Source organism: Acinonyx jubatus, chromosome B4, assembly GCF_027475565.1.
Source record: "Acinonyx jubatus isolate Ajub_Pintada_27869175 chromosome B4, VMU_Ajub_asm_v1.0, whole genome shotgun sequence".
NCBI lineage: Eukaryota > Metazoa > Chordata > Mammalia > Carnivora > Felidae > Acinonyx > Acinonyx jubatus.
In genome coordinates this window covers 100764937-100783408 of record NC_069387.1, presented here as the reverse complement: position 1 = coordinate 100783408, position 18472 = coordinate 100764937, and the positions used below count along the sequence as shown (strand labels likewise).

The following is an 18472-nucleotide window of genomic DNA, read 5'->3' as shown; positions in this document are numbered from 1 at the left end:
TATATAATAGAACTTGCTGATATATTGGATGTGGGCCAGGAAGCAAAAAGAGTAGCCAAGACTTTGAGGTCTTGGGTCTTACTGAGATGGGGGAAAACTGTATGGGCAGCAGGTGGTGATGAAGAATGGGATTGGTAAGAGCAAGGGCTCAGTTGGAGACCTATTCCATTAGACCTACTCCATTAGGCTGGAGATAAAAATTTTGGAGTCATCAGCACATAAATAACATTAAAATCATTAGACAGTATGAGATCACCCAAGATGAGTGTGGAAAAGGAGGAGGTCTGAGGACTGAGGCAATTTAAAATTCTTAGCATCATTATTGACTTGATTAATACCTTCTGATAAGTCTCTTGATCTTTGTATTTCTCAATTTCCAATAAAAATGTAATGTGAGCCATCAAGGAGAGCTACATATATGTAATTAAAAATATTTTAGTAGCCACCTTAAGAAAAGTTTTAAAAAATGAAATTAATAATTTTAATATTTATATGGCACAATGTGAAAGGCAGAATAATGGCCCAAAAGATGTTTGAGGTCCCTAAAATGTGAATGTTCCATACATAGCAAAAGGGGTTTGCAGAAAAGATTAAGGTTCAGGGCCCTGATATGAGAAGAGTATTCTGAATTATCCAGGAGTGCCCAAGTTAATCGTGAGTTCTTGAACATGGAGTTTTCCTGGCTGTGGTCAGAAAGATGGCTCAGAAGGATGAAGGGCAAGAGAGGAGATACTCCTGACATTGAGGATGGAGCAAGGGGGCCACCAGCCAGGGAATGTGGGCAACCTCCACCAGCTAGAAGAGGCAAGGATGTGGACTTGCACCTGGAATCTCCAGAAGAAACACAGCTCTGCTGAGATGTCATTTTAGTTTAAAGAGACCTGTGTGAGACTTGGAACTATAGAAAAGTAAGATAATAAATTTGTGTTGTTTTAAGCCAATAAGTTTAATTTGTATGGCAGCCATAGGAAATGAATGTACTCAATATACCCCCTAAATGATCATCTCTTTATATGAAATCAATATAAAAAATTATCGAGACATTCATATTCTTTTTTTATACCTAGTCTTTGAAACCTGATGTGTATTTTACATGTACGGCACATCTCAACTTGGGCTAGACCCATTTCAAATGCAAAATAGCCCCATGTGACTAGTAACTATTATTTTGGACATTGCCCTTCTAACCAGTATGGTGAGGACAGGGCAAAGCAACCTAGTACAAGCAAGACATGTGCTTAATTGTATGTGTCAAGTTTCTGGGTCATAGAGCTCAGATATTTGGTCAACCATTACTCTGGATATTTCTTTGAAGGTGCTTTTTGGATGAAATTAACAATTAAATCAATGGATTTTGAGTAAAGCAGATGGGCCATAATGTAGATGGTCCTTATCCAATCAGTTGTTAATAAAACAAGGACCGACCTCTACTGAGCAAGAAAGAATTCTGCCAGCAGATTGCCTTTCGACTTGAACTGCAACTCTCTCCTGAGTCTCCACCATCATGTGAGCCATTTCCCTAAAATAAATCTCTCTCTCCCTCTACATACACGCACACACACACACACACACACATCCTATTGGTTCTGTTTCTCTGGAGAGCCCTAATATAGCATGCATCGGAGACAAAGAAAAGACACACACCTTGTCTAAACCTCCTACCCTCCCTGTGTCCAGAATCCAGAGTTTTATAGAATAGCCATCAATCCAGGATTGGGCAAATGGGGTGCTATACTGCCCCAACTGGCAAGAGGAGAGGAATAGGAAGTGTCTGTGTTGGGATAGAGCTTGGAAAGAGAGAGCATATTCTGTTTCAAGTAAGAGAGAGGGCCAGGGACGTTTGATCTATAGCCCTGGGAGGGCTGGTTTCGCTTGAGTTGAAGCATTTTGAATTCTGTCAAGGGCCAAAGGGATGGGCAGCCAGGGCTTCTGTAACACAATGCCACTGATCCGGTGGCTTAAAGAGCACACATTTATTTTCTCACAGTTCTGGGAACTAGTCCAAGATCAAGGTGCCAGCAGAGCTGATCTCCTCTGAGGGCTCTCTCCTTGGCTTGCAGATGGCTGTCCCCTTGCTGTCTCTGCACATTGCCTTCCCTCTGTGTTCACACACCCCTGGTGTGCCCTCATGTATCCTAATCTCCTTTTTAAAATAAGGACACCAGTCAGATTAGATTATGGCCCATCCTAAGGAACTCATTTTAACTTAACCACCACTTTCAAAGCCCTATCTCCAAAAATAGTTACATTCTGAAGTGCTGGACATTATCACTTTAACATATGACTTTTGGGGAAACAAATTTCAGTTCATAATGTGATCCCAGTTCAGTCTCCCTCACAGAGTCCCGATTAATTAGCACTTCCTTCACAGTAAGGATGGAATAAATATGTAGAGAGGATATACCTCTTCCTAAGGAACTCTTGGTGAAGTAGGAGGATGTTTTCAGGATAAAAATGCAGGTCTAGGTGAGGCTGAGGTTATGGTGGGTTTTGGGAGTGCCTATGGCTTGATCCTGGCCATGGCATGCATGTGAGCATCTTGGCTGGAGGCAGTGCAAAAGTTAATGAGTCACTCGGCTCATAAATTCCTGTCCTAGGTCTCCCTAATTTGAGTCACCGGGGCTGAGTCCTGGCTGTGAAAAGCCCAGCAGCACATATTTTGGGAAAATGTGAGAAAGTGAGGTAACTGTGACACCGACAGGAAATTAGGCACCTATCTTCCAACTCTTTATAATTTATAAATCATCTTAGTATCTCACATTTGTTGGAGGAAGCATTGCTTTAATATTTTGAAATGTGTTCATTTTCTCCTGAATTAAAAAAAAATTCTACCAGATGTTCAAGGAAAGTGGGGAATCTTTCAGGCATTGTTACTTTAAAGAGCACCCTCGTTTGCCTAAGCGTCAGAAGCCTTTGGGGAAAGGAGGGACCATGTGTGGGCTAGAAGGACACAGCAATAATGAACTCAGCCTGACGCCTTAAGTTGTGCTTCACAGAGAGAGCAACGGTGCAGTGCATTTGGAAGTAAGTGGCACATCTCTCCTTCCCCAAATTACCTGAGTCTCTTCACACCCTTCCTTCCCACCTTGCTCACCAACCTGTAGGATTTTGTCAGGAAATTTCAGGTGGAGGGGACAGCCTACGTGAAGGCATGCATGTATGGAACCCGTGGACTGGTTCAGAGAATTGTGTAGCCAGAATCTGGGGCAGGGCTTGAAGGAGAGGGAGGGAGGTGGTTCGTGTCTGGGGGCAGCGTTGATACGACACTGAAGATTTTAAACATTGATTTGTAAAGAAGAGAAAACATGAGAGGTTTTGAAGAACAGTGACATAACTTGAATCCAGTCAGTAGATTACAGCTGCTTATATTTGCATAGCCTGTGAGCTACAAATGGCTTTTACATCTTTAAAGGATTGGAAAGAAAGGAAGGAAGCATGGACAAAGAAGATGCAGCAGAGAACACATTTACCCACAAAATCCCAAATAATTGCAATCTGTCTCTTTACAGGTAAAGTTTGCCAAATCCAGGCTAGATTAAAAAAAATAATAACTACCATTTATTAAGTGCTCATTTAATGCCAGATTTTAATATCCATTATTTTTAATTTGCAAAATTAAAGGACTTGTCCAGGGTTATGCAGCTAGGGAATGAACCAGGACTGGAGCCCAGGCTGCCTGCTGTCAAGCTGGTGCTCTCAACAGTGAGGGCTCTCCCTCGGTACACCTAGGGAGAGTCGTTGTGGGGGCTTCTTGACCCTGAAGGGGAGATATGATGCAAGTCTGGATGAGACACGTGATGGTGAAAGTAGAGAGCAGGGAGGGAGCTAAGAAATTCCACAGTGCTGACTACTGGATGCAACGTGAAGCTGAGGGAGAGGAAGGAGTCACATCTGAACCCTCCTTTTTCTGAGCCATTCTCTTCCTTAATGTTCTCTCCTGCCACCCACTCTCCTCAGGCTCCTCAAGCTCTCCACCGATGGTTTTCTCATGCCATTGGTTTTTTAACCAAGCTGCTTGGAGTAGTGAAGAGGACAGTGGTCCCCGAATGGAGAGATTCCAGCTCTGGACCTGTCATGACCAAGGCACATGACCCTCCACAGCTGTCAGACATTAAAAGCACAAGGTCCACAGCCGGGAACACTGTGGGAAAACTGGAACATCTAACACCAATGATAGTATATTTTGTTGGAATCTTCCAAGAAACCAAATTGGAAAATTCTGGAAACTTATCCTAAGAAAATAAATAGATAATAAGATCTATTCAATAATAGCTATTGATAGAGTAATAGAAAAATGAGTAAAATCCCATGAAAGTATCCATTGCAATATTATTTAGGTAAGAAATAAATTAGTAACAACTTACATATCTGAAATTAGGGAAATGGTTGAGTTGGTTTTAGTTTATCTACTTGGAAAAAAGCCAAATGGCTATTAAAAGTCGTGGGGCGCCTGGGTGGCTCAGTCGGTTAAGCGTCTGACTTCAGCTCAGGTCATGATCTCGCGGTCCATGAGTTCGAGCCCCGCGTCGGGCTCTGGGCTCATGGCTCAGAGCCTGGAGCCTGCTTCCGATTCTGTGTCTCCCTCTCTCTCTGCCCCTCCCCGTTCATGCTCTGTCTGTCTCTGTCTCAAAAATAAATAAACATTAAAATAAAAATAAATAAAAATAAAAGTCGTGAAGGGGCACCTGGGTGGCTTAGTTGGTCAAACTTCCAACTTCGGCTCAGGTCATGATCTCTCAGTTCGTGAGTTCGAGCTCTGCATCGGGCTCTGGGCTGTCAGTCCAGAGCCTGGAGCCTGCTTCAGATTCTGTGTCTCCTCCTCTCTCTGCCCCTCCCCTATTCGTGTTCTTTCTCTCTCTCTCTCAAAAATAAATAAACATTAAAATTTTTTTTTAAAAAGTTGTAAAGACTATGTGGCAACAAGAGACAAGGCTTGTTTTTCATATTTAAGTGAAAGAAATTGATACTAAATTGTACGCTAATGAGTAAAACTATTTAAAAGGTGAATGGATATGGACCAATATGTAAAAACAACAGGGTGTGTAGAGTGATTTTTTCCTATTTCCCTTCATTCCTGCCAAGTTTCTGTAAGATTTTTATGAATTCAAGAATTTAAAATCATGTTAATGTCTCAATGTCTTCAAAAAAAGGCCGCCTAATTCATAGCAGATGATTAGTTTTCTTGACAATAAATTGGAAGGTGAATAGATGTTTTCAGGTGATTGAAAAGTTTGCATACTTTTGAAGTTCTATCCAATAGTATTTTTGGTCAAAGGGAAGAATGACCAGGCTGTTGCTGTGGCCTGAGTTTGTGCCTTCAGTGTCCCTCCTCTTCGGGTGGAGGTATACCAGGTGCCAAAGAGTAGACACCTGTTGGTTTTGTCTGCCCAGTATCCACTTTTCTTTCTTGGTAATAGCATTTTGGTTTGCCTTTGAGGAACTGTCCTTATGCCATCTCTGTGGCTGTAGGGTTGCAGACATAACCTAGGTTTGGCCAAAGCGAACACGGTGTCATCTGGACCCAATGATCATTTTAAGGAGGGCATGTGGTCCATGTATGTCAGGTCTGGGAATTTTGATGATATAACTGTGAAAGTAGCACTCTCTGCGAGCATGCTAAGCTGGAAGAATATAAGCTTGGAGCTGCTAGGGGCCATCTGTGCTGCCACATGGTGACCCTGGAGCTTGATAATGAAGTCAGTACTGAGGACAGTAGAGTTGGGGTAGGGAGGAGACAGAGAGGGACAGGGACAAGGACAGGGAGAATGAATGGGAATGATAACATTGTGTGTGGCCCTTCATCTAGCTGTTCCCTCATGTAATCATACTTTCCTGGTTAGGTGATCCAATAGTTCCTCTCCCTGCCTCTGTCTCTCTTCCTCTCCCCATTTCTTCTTTCCCTCTCTTCTTTAATCCAATTTAAATTGGGTTCCTTCCGCAGACAACTCAAACAATCCTGCCTATATAGGATGTCAATGCTTTGCTGCCTTCCCAGTCCAGAGGCTGTAAGAAAGTGACAGAGGTGAAGTGGGCAGCCAAGAGGGAAGTGGCTTGTTTGGTACAAAATTCTTTTCAACCTGTGTGCACCCAGGCAGCAGCAAGTACATTTTGCACAGAGCAAAAGGCTTTGCTGGAAGGATGGTTATTACTGTCAAAGGAAAGGGATGAGTGTGGGATCTTTAGGAATGTGTATTGGTGGGGGAGGGTAAAATAATCAATATGTCTGAAATGCGGATTTAAAAAATGCAAGTAACTTACAGCCAACCTCGGGACTTAGATCACACAAATCATCAGAAGGTTTGCATGGTGTTTTTATTACTGCTCCCTCTTGATGGTTCCTCCTACATAATTATTACTCTGTATGCTTTGGAAAATCTCTTTGTGCATTTAGAATCAGGCTATATCTCATTTTTATTCTCCTGCTCTTTTACCTTCTTATTCCAAAGTCACTGACTGTTTTACAGTAAAAATTTGTGTGCAGCTTAAATCACTTGCTAAACATCAAAGAGTCTTGTGCATTTGTAATAAAGATGTTTTTCAGGGTGGGGATAATGGCAATCATGATTGGAATTTTCAAATCTGTAATAGTAAACTCTCTGCATAAATAGAATAAGAATGTGATTCCTATACTTCTGTTTCATCAAGGGTGGGATGGGTTGTGCAGTTCAGATAGGAACACCTGAATTCTCCAGGGAAGAAACAGGAGTATTTATAAAGTCTATGCAGCTGCTAAAAGGTTTCCTAATGTTATGGACTGAATGTGTGTGTTCCCCTCCCCCAAATTTTATGTGGAAATCCTAACCACCATTGAGATTGTATTAGGTCATGAGGGTGGAGGCCTCATGAATGGGATTAGTGCCCTGATCAAAGAGACCCCAGAGAGCAACCCCATGGTGAGACACAGCAAGAAGATGGCCTCCCAACAGATGCTGAGTCTGCTGGTGCTTTGGTCTTGGACTTCCCATCCTTCAGAACTGTGAGAGATAAATATGTGTTGCTTAAACCACCATCTATGGTACTGTTGTTATAGCAGCATGAAGGGATTAAGACTTTTAATGTATTGGTCATTCGCCTCCTTATTTGCCATCCTAATTTCCACCTCTCTGTGCTCTGCTATGTTCTTGGTGAGGGAGAGGGGGTGCTCTAAGACCCAGCAGACTATTCCCTAAACCTTCTTTAGGTTTTCCCAGGGAGAAGCACTGGTTGAACTAGAAGGTAGGAGGAGAAGAGAAAAGATCCTGTTTCTGCTTCTAGCTTCTGTTGGCTTTCCACTAACCACAGTAGGCTGCTACTGGATCAGTTCCAGAACCTCCAGCATGGAGCGTCTTTGTTGGTCCCAGCACCAGCACCTGATACTCTTTGGTGGTCCAGGAGAAAAGGGGCCCCATGGTACCTTCCCTGCATTCTAGCCCCACCTTTAGAGTTCTGGTTCTACGGTAACACTATCTTCTCCATTTTGTTTCCCCTGCCTTTGGTGGTATTTATGGGCTGAATTGTGCCCCACCCTCTGAATTCGTATGTTGAAGTCCTAACCCCCAATACCTCAGAATCTGATTTTATTTGGAGCTAGGGTTCTGAAAGAGGTCATTAAGTTAAAATGAGGTGATGAGGGTGGACCCTAATTCAGTATGATTCATGTTCTCGTAGAGAGGGTGGTTGGATTGCAGACACACGTAGAGGGAAGACCACATGAACACAATGGCACCAGATGGCCACCAACAAGCCAAAGAGAGGCGTCAGAAGAAATCAACTCTGCCAACACCTTGACCTAGGACTTCCGACTTCCAGAACTGTAAGGGAATACATTTTTGTTGCTTTGGCCACCAGGTCTGTGGTATTCGTTAGGGCAGTCCTAGCATACAAATCACACGTGGCATCTATTAACCTCTGGGTTAACCCACTGTCTGTACTTTGCCTTCTCAGCCCTTTTTATGTGGCCATTTTCTTAAATTCCCTCTTTAAAATACCTGGAATAGTTTAGTTGTCCTGACTAAAACACCTAATAAATATCCTAAGTGTATGTGTCTTTTTAAAAACAATTTTTTAAATGTTCATTTATTTTTGAGAGAGAGAGAGAGAGAGAGAGAGAGAGAGAGAGGGAGGGGCAGAGAGAGAGAGGGAGACACACAGAATCCGAAGCAGGCTCCAGGCTCTGAGCTGTCAGCACAGAGCCCAACACAGGGCTCCAACTCACGAACCACAAGACCATGACCTGAGACGAAGTCAGATGCTCAACCGAGTCACCCAGTCACCCCCTAAGTGTATGTGTCTTAAACCTAAAAATCTTTTGGGAAAACAAACATTGACAAAAGGATGAGGTAATGTGTTTTTTTTTTTGTAGTTCATTTAAGAAATATTCTTTACAGGTGCCCCCTGAGTGACTCAGTTGGTTGAACATCTGGCTTTGGCTCAGGTTATGATCTCACGGTTCATGGATTTGAGCCCCACATTGGGCTCTGTGCTGACAGTCCAGAGCCTGGAGCCTGCTTCGGATTCTATGTCTCCGTCTCTCTCTCTGCCTCTCCCCCGTGTACCCCCCCCTCTCAAAAATGAATAAACATTAAAAGATTTAAAAAATAAATACTCTTTAAATGGTTTTGTACCTGATTTTGAGGGCTATGTAAGAAGAAGCAAAATGCTCACTCTTGACAACCAAATAATTATATTTATAATGCTGATTTCTTTTTATGTTTTGCTTTGTTTTTGCACCTAATTCTAAGCAGGCCTTAAATTTCCTTTTCTCCATTTACATTTAGAACTCTGTCCACTTCTTCCTTGGAGTGTATATAATTAAATGGTCTTTCCCGTGACTGTGTGGCTGTTTTGCCTCAGTCCCTATCCCTGTTTGCCAGTGGCTGACACAAGCTGGCTGAAGGGAGTATGGTGTAACCAGCTTTGATAATGAGATAAATTTTGCCACAGTCTTGCCTACTCTCTGACTTGGATAACTCCTACCAGTTCCCTTAGGACTTACCTCTCAAACTTTTCTTGATCTCTCCTCCCCTGAACAATGTGTCCTAGGCTGGGATTCTCAGTGTACAGATTCTGTGCCGAAGGGGTTTTATGGTGGAGTGCTCTTGGGAATAACATCTGTAAAGGAGGGAGGAGGGTGGCGTGAGGTGAGGGAGAAAGTGAAGCGCACAGCAGTTGCAGTAGCCCTTCTCAACAAACCCTCGGGGCTGGAAACTGAGATATCGCTTCCGAGAGAGCCTGCATGGGCCCACGGAATGTGGCCAGGGAGGACGCGTGACCTTAGTTAGGCAGCTTCCTCAGTAGAGGGCAGAGGGAACCTCCATGAGCTGCCATCAGGCAAGCTTCCAGCAGCTGGGGGCTGAGTGCCTCAGTGCTGAAGGGGGATCAGGGTGGCACCCCATGGTGTCTACTATGATTGGTCTAGAGAAGGTTCTCAGAGACTCAGACATCATTGTGTACTGTGACAGTGTGTTCACAGGTCTCTGAGACTGTGGAGCGGCTCCCTGGGGCCAGGTGTACCTTATTACATTATTTGTTGCATCTCCGTCATCCAGTAAAATAATGGTATATGGTAGGCACTAATAAATGTTCAATGTACTGGAGGAAGGATGTTTACTTGTTTTATCTAGTAGGCGGGGTATTTCATGTGTCATGCCGTCCTCTGAAAATGGAATTTAAAAAATCTTATTTTTAGTCCCATTTTGGAGAGGCTGTGTGACTTAAGCTGTAGAATGAAAACCCTAGAGGACACATTTTAAGCAAAGCAGAAAGACTGAAAGTGTGCCGGATGAATCGATCATAAACAGGAAGAGAGAAACACGTGTTGAGAATGAGGAACGCTGGGACGTGACGGCCATGCCATCTGGGCATTGTTGTCCCTTCACCCATTCTATACTCATAGGCATGACTCCGAGACAGGCATTCACTGTAGGCTTTTCTCAGCTGCCTCTGCTTCCAGCAGCCCCCAAAGTCCACAGGCCAGAGTCAAGTAAGGAGAAGAGTTGAAAGGCGGCAACATCAACAGGAAATAAAACATTTTTATTGAGTATCCATGTAATATGTTAAGTCATTTTTAACAACAATCAGAAAACTACTGTGGGGTCACTACACAAAGTGAAACAAAATTTAAACCACCTCATCAAAAATGAAGGTAAATACAGCTAAAGTAGTTGGCTCGCGGGTCACGAGCCGTATGGCAGAAGAAAACACCCCAACATTTCTACAAGATACAGAGAAAACCCACACATAGAAACACTCAAGCAGGCAGTAAATATACACAAAGGCAACTAGGATCTTTCTAGAGCATCAGCTTCTAATACTTTACACAGCTTTGTCAGAAAGGTACATGTGGCATATCTGAGGATGAATCTTGGTCTCAAAGCAGGTTCGGTCACTGACTTGTGAAAGATGGCAATAGTACCAACTAATTCTATGGTGACAGTCCCATGTCTGGCAGTGTTGCAAGAGAATGCATTAGTAGTACTTTAATGCAAGAAATAATGTATATTCGGCAGCTGAACCTGCTTGCTTTAAAGTGTTGTTTCAGTGTGAACAACTTAAAGCTGAATAGAGTGAAATTAGATGTCAGTTTCTGGTATGGAAGGGATTTTTTAAAGTCCATCAACTCCCTCTCTTTGGTAGGGTTTGGTCTTTTAAATTGGACAGATTCCCATTTGACTCTTCCGTTCAAACTGATATTTAATCTCACATCATGACATGTGCATCTTCTATTACCTACGTTTGAAAAAAAGTATGGCCCATCCACAGAAGAGGGAGATGCTATTCTCCTTTGTCCTTTGTGTCTGTCCCAGTTCTAACGAGTTTGCTGTGACTGGGCAGAACGGCCAAGGGCTTGCCTCTTCTTTGATGGGAAAAGAAGAATGATGGGAATTCTAGTTTTATCAGGAAACAACCAGCCCCACGTGTGAAGCCTCCCATGAGCCCTTTTTGAATTCTCTGTAGGTTTTAAAAAACGTGGCATGGTATCCTAATGTCTGAACATGAGGCTCATGCTTGGTTTTCCTCCATCTTGTTTTGGTATTTGCGAAGACAAGCTTCCACTTCCAGGCACCACTGCTGTCTGTGGCCTGGGAGTTACAGTGGGTCACAGGAGCGAGCGGCTGCAGCGTGAGCTAACGGGCTGCCTCTCCACGAACTGGTTGTCCACCATAGTGGGGGAAAGTATGGAATATTGCACAGTGCTTGACAAAATGCTGTGTGTTCCACCCCATTCTGTGTGTCTTTCTTGTCCTATGCATAGCTTTTCAGTTCTGAATTGGTCCTTTGTAATGAGAACTGTTTGTGCTACACACACCTTGGGCAGTGCAGTAGGAGGGAATGGCAGTATTGTTACAACATCACTACGGAATAAACTGAGTGCTGTCCACTGAGGAAACTACGTGTCTAAGCACACAAGGCAGTCACAGTGCTACACAGAGCAGTCCTTGAAGACTCTTATGGAATGACTAGTAGCTTCGTAATAGTGCCATTTACTACATAATGACATTGGAAACAGTTAAAAACTCCTCCTAAGTCAAGCGTCTAGTATACATAAGAGGTTGCTTCAGTTTGCTGGAACTTGTTCTTGGTATTGTTTCACCTTTTTTGTTTTTAAAGGACAAATTAAAACTTATTTAAGTAAAAAGAGCATATAAAAAGATCACTAGCTGTCTGTTTTGGCTTAATTGAAGTGCATTCAGAACTATGGCTAATTGTTTATTTTTTTTTTTCATCTTTTGACGGGATCACAATACTGTCTGTTTACCACAAAGTAATTTTGTGTAATAAGCACAGATTGCTGTGTTAAAAATATTCTGCATTCCTTCTAATATGGTTTTGTGTAATAAAATATTTTGTTACAAAGTCTAATGTGCAAACCTTTTAGAATTATTATAGGTATGAAATCTGGAACAGAATTCACCACAGGATGCACATTTTGTATAAAGGTGATAACGGAGAGCTACTTTTTTTTTCTTTTTAAATCGTCAGGCAATAATTCAGAAATGCTGACTTCTCCCCTCAGCTTCTTCCCACCCACCCCATCCCCAGACAAATGTACACGCACACACGCATGCACAAGCACACACACACACACTCACGGAATGCCGTCATATTGTTACTCTGTATGCAGTAATATGAAGTCATTGGCTCCTGTTCAGTTGCTTCCTCGAATGTGAGAGTGAAGCCCTTGTTTCGGCTTTGTAGCTATGTACAGACAGATGCTATTCTGGTTTGTGGCTATGCTTCCTGGAGGTCAGTCTGGACGCTGCTCAGATCATACTAATTTGCCTGTGAAGAAATTCTACAAAATTGGATTCACCCAGCAAATATGTGGTGTAAGTGTATCTTGGTACTCAAATGATTCAATAGAAAGCTCAGGTTTAAGTTGTCCTTTAAGATGTCAGTTTCACTGTACGAGTGCCTTACAAGTTGATATTTTTGCTGGAATGCAGACAATACTATATTTACCATATAATATATTATCAGCTCTCCTATATCTCAGTCGATTTACATAATTTAAAATAGAACATCTTATTAAAAACATCTAGATATACACAGATTAGGAAACGCTTACAACATACAAATACACAAACTAGAAATAAATCTTTAGCATACTGGTATATACAACGGTGTGATACAATAAATAATTTCAGTCATGCTCTATCTACACATCATATTGCTTAAAAGAAGAGTGGATCTGGAGGGCAGTGGCATGACGAAGGGGCTTAGGGGCTCTCTACGTTTAAATTTGTGCAAATTAAAACAGGATTTGAAGTACCACTGAATTGTCAGGAATGCATGGCTGGAAAAATGAAAGGACCCATATTACTGAGGTATTTACAGATACTGGCTAAAGAGCACTATGTGGGCAGATGCAGAAAGGCTTCTTTCCTTTACTTCTTGACCGCCAGCATGGCGTCAACCTCCTCCTCGACCTGCAGGGTGTGCCACTGGGCGATGGGGCGCCTGGGGTTGGCCAGCATGTCTGACCAGTGTCGCAGCTCCGCCCCGGTGCTATTGTAGCCCACAAAGACTTTGCCGATGGCATCGTTCTTGCCAATCTTGTCATAGTCCAAAACAGTTACCACCACTTGCACTTTCTGAAAGAGGATGCAGAATAAACATGAATCATCCAGCCCTGTAGATAAAGCCCTACTGCAAAGCTTCCTTCAGATCTCAGCAATTGGAAGTAAGAACTGATCTCAAACACCAAACAAGACTGAAAATTACTTGAATATGAAAACCTGCGTCTGATTCGTATCTCGCCATCACTATATCATCATCATCACCTTCTTCAGTGTCTTCAAAATACTGAAATGAATGCTGATTTTTGTTAGGTATTTGGCACAATTCTGAGTCTTTTACATGAACTACTCACTTACTTCTCACAACAGATCTGATTAATACTGCCGTTATTTAGGTAAGGTGATGTCATGCTCCCTGCCTGGGGTCATACAAGGAATGGGTGGTTTGTTCTCCACAGTCTGTGCTGTGCCCTTGGTGCCGTTGTTGTCTTTGTAAACTGTGTCCACCTCTGGGTTCGTTCGTTTCAATCGCCTCATCAGCAAGAGTTCTGGTGTTGGTATTCGGTACAATAGTCACATGATTATTGCGAGTATTAAATGTGATAATAGAGCGAAAGGCTTTAAAAAGTCACAACTAAAAATAATTTTCCCATTGAAGCCTTTTCTCAATGAACATTTGCGGAGTGACTGTTGTGTATCCAGCACTGATCTCAAATGGAAATAACCTTTCAGGCCACACAAGATTTACTTCAGTGATTCCATTACATCGTGAGAGTTTATTTAATAACTTACGCTTTTGAACTGCCTGAATTGACGAAAGCAAACCCATGCCATTATGATATGAAAGACACACTTTTTCAAAGCACATTTTAGTTCTGCTTCCCAAGTAATGGATTTGCTTAGTCAAAATATGTGATGGCTCGACTCTAGAAACTGAGTGTAGAGATAAAGGGCTTAGAATAAAGTAGAATGCATAGCATTTGATGGCCAGAGTTAAAAGGAACAGAAAATGTAATGATGGAAGCCAGGGCAGGATGGGGCTGCTGCTGAGTTATGGCCCTTTAGCGGACTTTGTGGTCTGAGCACCACATTATTGTACCAATGTGCTAAGAGGTGGCACCCATGTACAGCTTCACATCAGAGACAACGGCTGCTTTTGAAAATGGAATTTAGAATGTGAAATGCAACACACTGGCAATAAAGGAAACAAACTCCATCTTCCCTTGTGTGGCCTCGGACTGATTACCTTATCAAGGGAATCATCTATCCATTGGATGGTGTTGGGAACAGAATCAGTTTGGTTCTCAGAAAAGTTCTCAGAACTTTGCCCAAGCAAATTCGTCAGGATGAAATCATACTGCAGGGAATGGGGGTGGGGTCAGGCACCAAGGCAATGGGGTTTGTGGAGGTTGGAGTGAATGGCTGGAGTGGGCTTTGACAATTTCACCTAGGAATGTACTGAGTAATAGCACTCAAGACAAAACATCCTTATGAAGGCCTTGGATTAATTTTTCCAGCTGCATAGATAGTTTATTTATACATTTTTAGGGGAGGGACTATAACATTTACATGGGCTTTTGAAAATCAGCATATTTTGCTCACAGTATATTTCATAGGGATAGAGACAAATAGAAAGCAGATAATCTTGTAACCTGGGAAGAAAGGAAACCTAGACCCCTAGTTTGGTATGGAAAATGCTCAATTGTTTCTCTAGGAAAATGTGAAGACTAGAGCAAACTGCCAAGAAGCAGAGGAGGAGGGATGCAGTCAAAGATGTGCTCATTATTTCCATGCCTAATGTTGTCAGTGATGGGCTCAGGTTCTCTCTGTCCTGACAGAATGTTATCTCCTCTAAAATGCTGCCCCAGAAACCCAGCATATGTCGTGTTTGTAATGTGCTTCATTTTTAATATATTTGCATCTGCTGCAATTTATAGTTGAAGAAAAAACCCATTTATTTTTGTTAAAGGTGTAGAATTGTAGCTCCAAGAAAGTTTACAATAGGATTTTTCATCTCAATACCCTGCTTTATATTGTTTTGTAGAATAAAAAAACCAAAACTCCACGAGGTGTTAGTTTCCATAGGAATGAGTTCTTAGAACTCAAAAAAGGGTTCACTGAACAGATATTGCAAAATAAATTGGAGAAAATTGGATATTTTAGGGATTTGCCAGTGGGCCCAAAGCAGTAGCTTCACTGGTTCAGGCTGGTAAACAAGTGACTGGGGCCAGGGAATCAGTGTCCTCTGGAATGTCATTTACTTATGTAACAACTGTTACAACTGTTGTTATGTAACTGTTTCAACAACTGTTGAAAGTAATTAATTTAAGTATGTGCAATTTGCATATGAGAACAGTTAGAGAAAGACCATGACCTGATGTGAGGATGGTGGGATTCCTGGTGATTTTTAAATAACTGCCCTATACAATACAGTAGTGACTGGCCACATATGGCTATTTAAATTATGAATAAGGTTCCTTTATCACACTGGTGGCTGAGGTGCTCATCACCCACTTGAGGCTGGAGACTACTGTATTGGACCCCACCAGTGATAAAACATGTCTGTCCTCACAGATACTTCTAGTAGAAGGCACTGATTTATATATTGTTTTAATCTTATTGTTAGATCCATTTTCTTTTTTTTTTTTTAATTTTTTTAACGTTTATTCATTTTTGAGAGACAGACAGAGTGCCAGTGGGGGAGAGGCAAAGAGAGACAGGGAGACACAGAATCTGAAGCAGGCTCCAGGCTCCGAGCTGTCAGCACAGAGCCTGATACGGGGCTCGAACTCACAAATTGTGAGATCATGACCTGAGCCGAAGTCCGTTGCCCAACCACTGAGCCACCCAGGTGCCCCTGTTAGATGTATTTTCTAATAAAATGTTAATATGAGAAAAAAGACAAAATTAACATTGTGAATAATAATGATGATGGCAACCATTTTGAATGTTCCTATGTGCTTGGTGCCCTTCCAAGTGCTTTTATATGCATAAGCTCACTTGGATGTGGACTCTATTATTCCTGTTTTACACATGAGGAAATTCTAAGCCTCGGTTTCCTCATATATAAAATTGGGGTAATAACCTCTCTCATAAGGTTATTATAAAGATGCAGTAAGGTTATGCATAAAGTGCTTAAATTAGGCACTACAATACATGTAGCTATGATATTAGTTTTCTTCATGGAATAAAGGTGTGATTTATTACATATATATATATATATATATTCTAAATCATATTTTAGATTAAAAGTAAAAATATGCAGGGCACCTGGGTGGCTCAGTCAGTTAAGCCTCCAACTCTTGGTTTCAGTTTAGGTCATGATCTCACAGTTTGTGAGTTCAAACCCCGCACAGGGCTCTGCAGTCATGGGGCACAACTTGCTTGGGATTCTCTCTCTCTCCCTCTCTCTCTGCCCCTCCCGTGCTCGCAGTCTGTCTGTCTGTCTCTCTCTCTCAAAATAAATAACCTTAAAAAAGGAACAATATGCAACTAAAGAATATTTGCTGATTTTTTACATTCTGGACCTTTAGACATTTCCATATTGTAGTTTTGATGCCTACTCGTTACTTCTCCTTCATGTTATGGGCAAGTTTTTATATGACTGAAAAGATAGGCCCACATCAATTACTCAATAAAATGTAAAAATAGTGTTGCTTTAAGACATTTGACTCTCTGATATCCATTAAAGATTCCCAAGAAATAGCTGATATTTATTGGATGTGAACTTTGAATTTCAATGGTCTCACTATGGATATGAGGTAAGAAAACCTAAATATACTTAAAAATTGCTAAATAATGAGATCATATACTATTGTGGCTACTTGTAGCATCCTGTTTTGAACATGTTATCCACAGGTTCCTTTAACAGAATACTCCTTATCATAACAATTATTATCTGGCAAGTGAAGGTTTTATCTTTACAAAAATGTCCATCCATTCCAACTCAGAAATAGGAAGCTGAATTTAAACAAAATATGACTTAGTTATTTTTTCTATTGTAAATCACTCTTTAAAAATGAAAGATTAAAGATGCTGCATATTTAGCATCAACCAAAATATTTCTTTTATCTCTATTTTTTTTTTGTTTGTTTTTTGCTATAAAGCTGTGATAAGGACAATTACATATTATGGCTTGGGAATAAATAGTGAAAGCTCATGTTTCTCTTGGCCTTTTAACCTTTATGGATGCACTTTTTGAATTAGCAGAGTCATTCTGTTGATTTTCTTTTTCCTACTTTATTTCTGCCCAACAGAATGCCAGCTGTTTTTAGCTGATGAATCAGCACATCCTGTGCCGTATATTTTATCATTTCCTTCTGGATGTAGCTTGATTATCAAATGTGTATGGGAATAAGAATGGCAATTCTAATGAAGGCATGAGCACTGATAATTCACAAGGTCTGTGTCTTTATGTGATCTGAAGAAATAAAATAAATGGGAAGACAAAATTATGTTTGACATTACCTGGATTTGTTCAAAGGGTACCTCAAAGCTGAATGACTCATTGTAGTAGGGGTTAAGTGTGTTCTTTTTAATTGTTGTCTTTTTCTTCTTCAGCCTTTTGCCATTCTGCATCAGGTGAATCTTCACATAAGGATCTGAAAAACAGAAACAAAAACTTCAGGAGATCAGAGACACGTTTTTAGATTATAGTTTAGGTTATTAAAAAACTCAAGTATTCCCAACAAGAAAATCATTGTATAGTAAATATTTGATATTAAAAAAAAATAAACATTCTCTGTTGAAAGATTTTAAGTAACCTATTCTCCAGGTTTATTTCCATGATATCTCAATATTAATAGGTGGATTTAGGGGACAAGAGCTGTACTATGCCAATAAAGCATCTTTGGGAAAAAAAGAAAGTCTTAACATGTAACATTCGCCACCATCTGTGGTAGAAATACTCTCAGCATGGCTAATTGCAAGCTACTAAGTAGTTTAACAACTAGCTTACTAAATCCCTGAAATATTAACAATTGGCTCTTTGAGCTGGCAAAGTACTGGTTGCAGCTTACTACTGCTTGGTAATAGAACTCTTGACAGAGAAAGGACAAAGGAGCCATTTCATTCATTCATTTATTCATTTGCTCAATATTAGTTACGCCCTATGGAGATGGGAGTGAACAAAACAGATCATTGCTGTTTTCATGATGGAACTTCAAACTTGTGGGGGAAACAGGAGGCTTGTAAAGAAGTGAAATACATATGAAAGAGTTAACAAGAGTGCTCTGGAAATAAAGAGCAGAATAGAGATATGATTGAGAATACCAGGGATAGTATGGTGAGTCTAAGGTAGCAACAGAATTCTTATATTTTGATTGCTCAGGTAAGGCCTCTCTGTGGAGGTAACATTTAATTTTTTTTTAACGTTTATTTATTTTTGAGAGTGGGAGAGCAAGCGAGCACAAGCAGGGGAGGGGCAGAGAGAGGGAGACACAGAATCCCAAGCAGGCTCCAGCTCTGAGCTGTCA

The 18472-nt window shown here is 41.2% G+C and overlaps 2 protein-coding genes across 5 annotated transcripts in view; one reads left to right on the top strand and one right to left on the bottom strand.

Annotated features, from left to right (window-relative positions):
• PAWR (pro-apoptotic WT1 regulator) overlaps positions 1-11576 on the top strand; it is a 193344-nt gene extending 181768 nt beyond the window's left edge. The window contains exon 8 of the mRNA XM_053226523.1: positions 7652-11576. Within this exon, the coding sequence (XP_053082498.1) occupies positions 7652-7772 (121 nt within the window). The 3' untranslated portion in view covers positions 7773-11576. The remainder of the gene's footprint in view (positions 1-7651) is intronic.
• SYT1 (synaptotagmin 1) overlaps positions 9993-18472 on the bottom strand; it is a 547364-nt gene continuing 538884 nt past the window's right edge. For all 4 annotated transcript variants that reach the window (XM_027071185.2, XM_053226521.1, XM_015063649.3 and 1 more), the window contains 2 exons: positions 17466-17599; positions 9993-13073 (listed from right to left, as the gene is read on the bottom strand). In XM_027071185.2, coding sequence (XP_026926986.1) covers positions 12867-13073; positions 17466-17599 — 341 coding nt within the window. In that variant the 3' untranslated portion in view covers positions 9993-12866. The remainder of the gene's footprint in view (positions 13074-17465; positions 17600-18472) is intronic.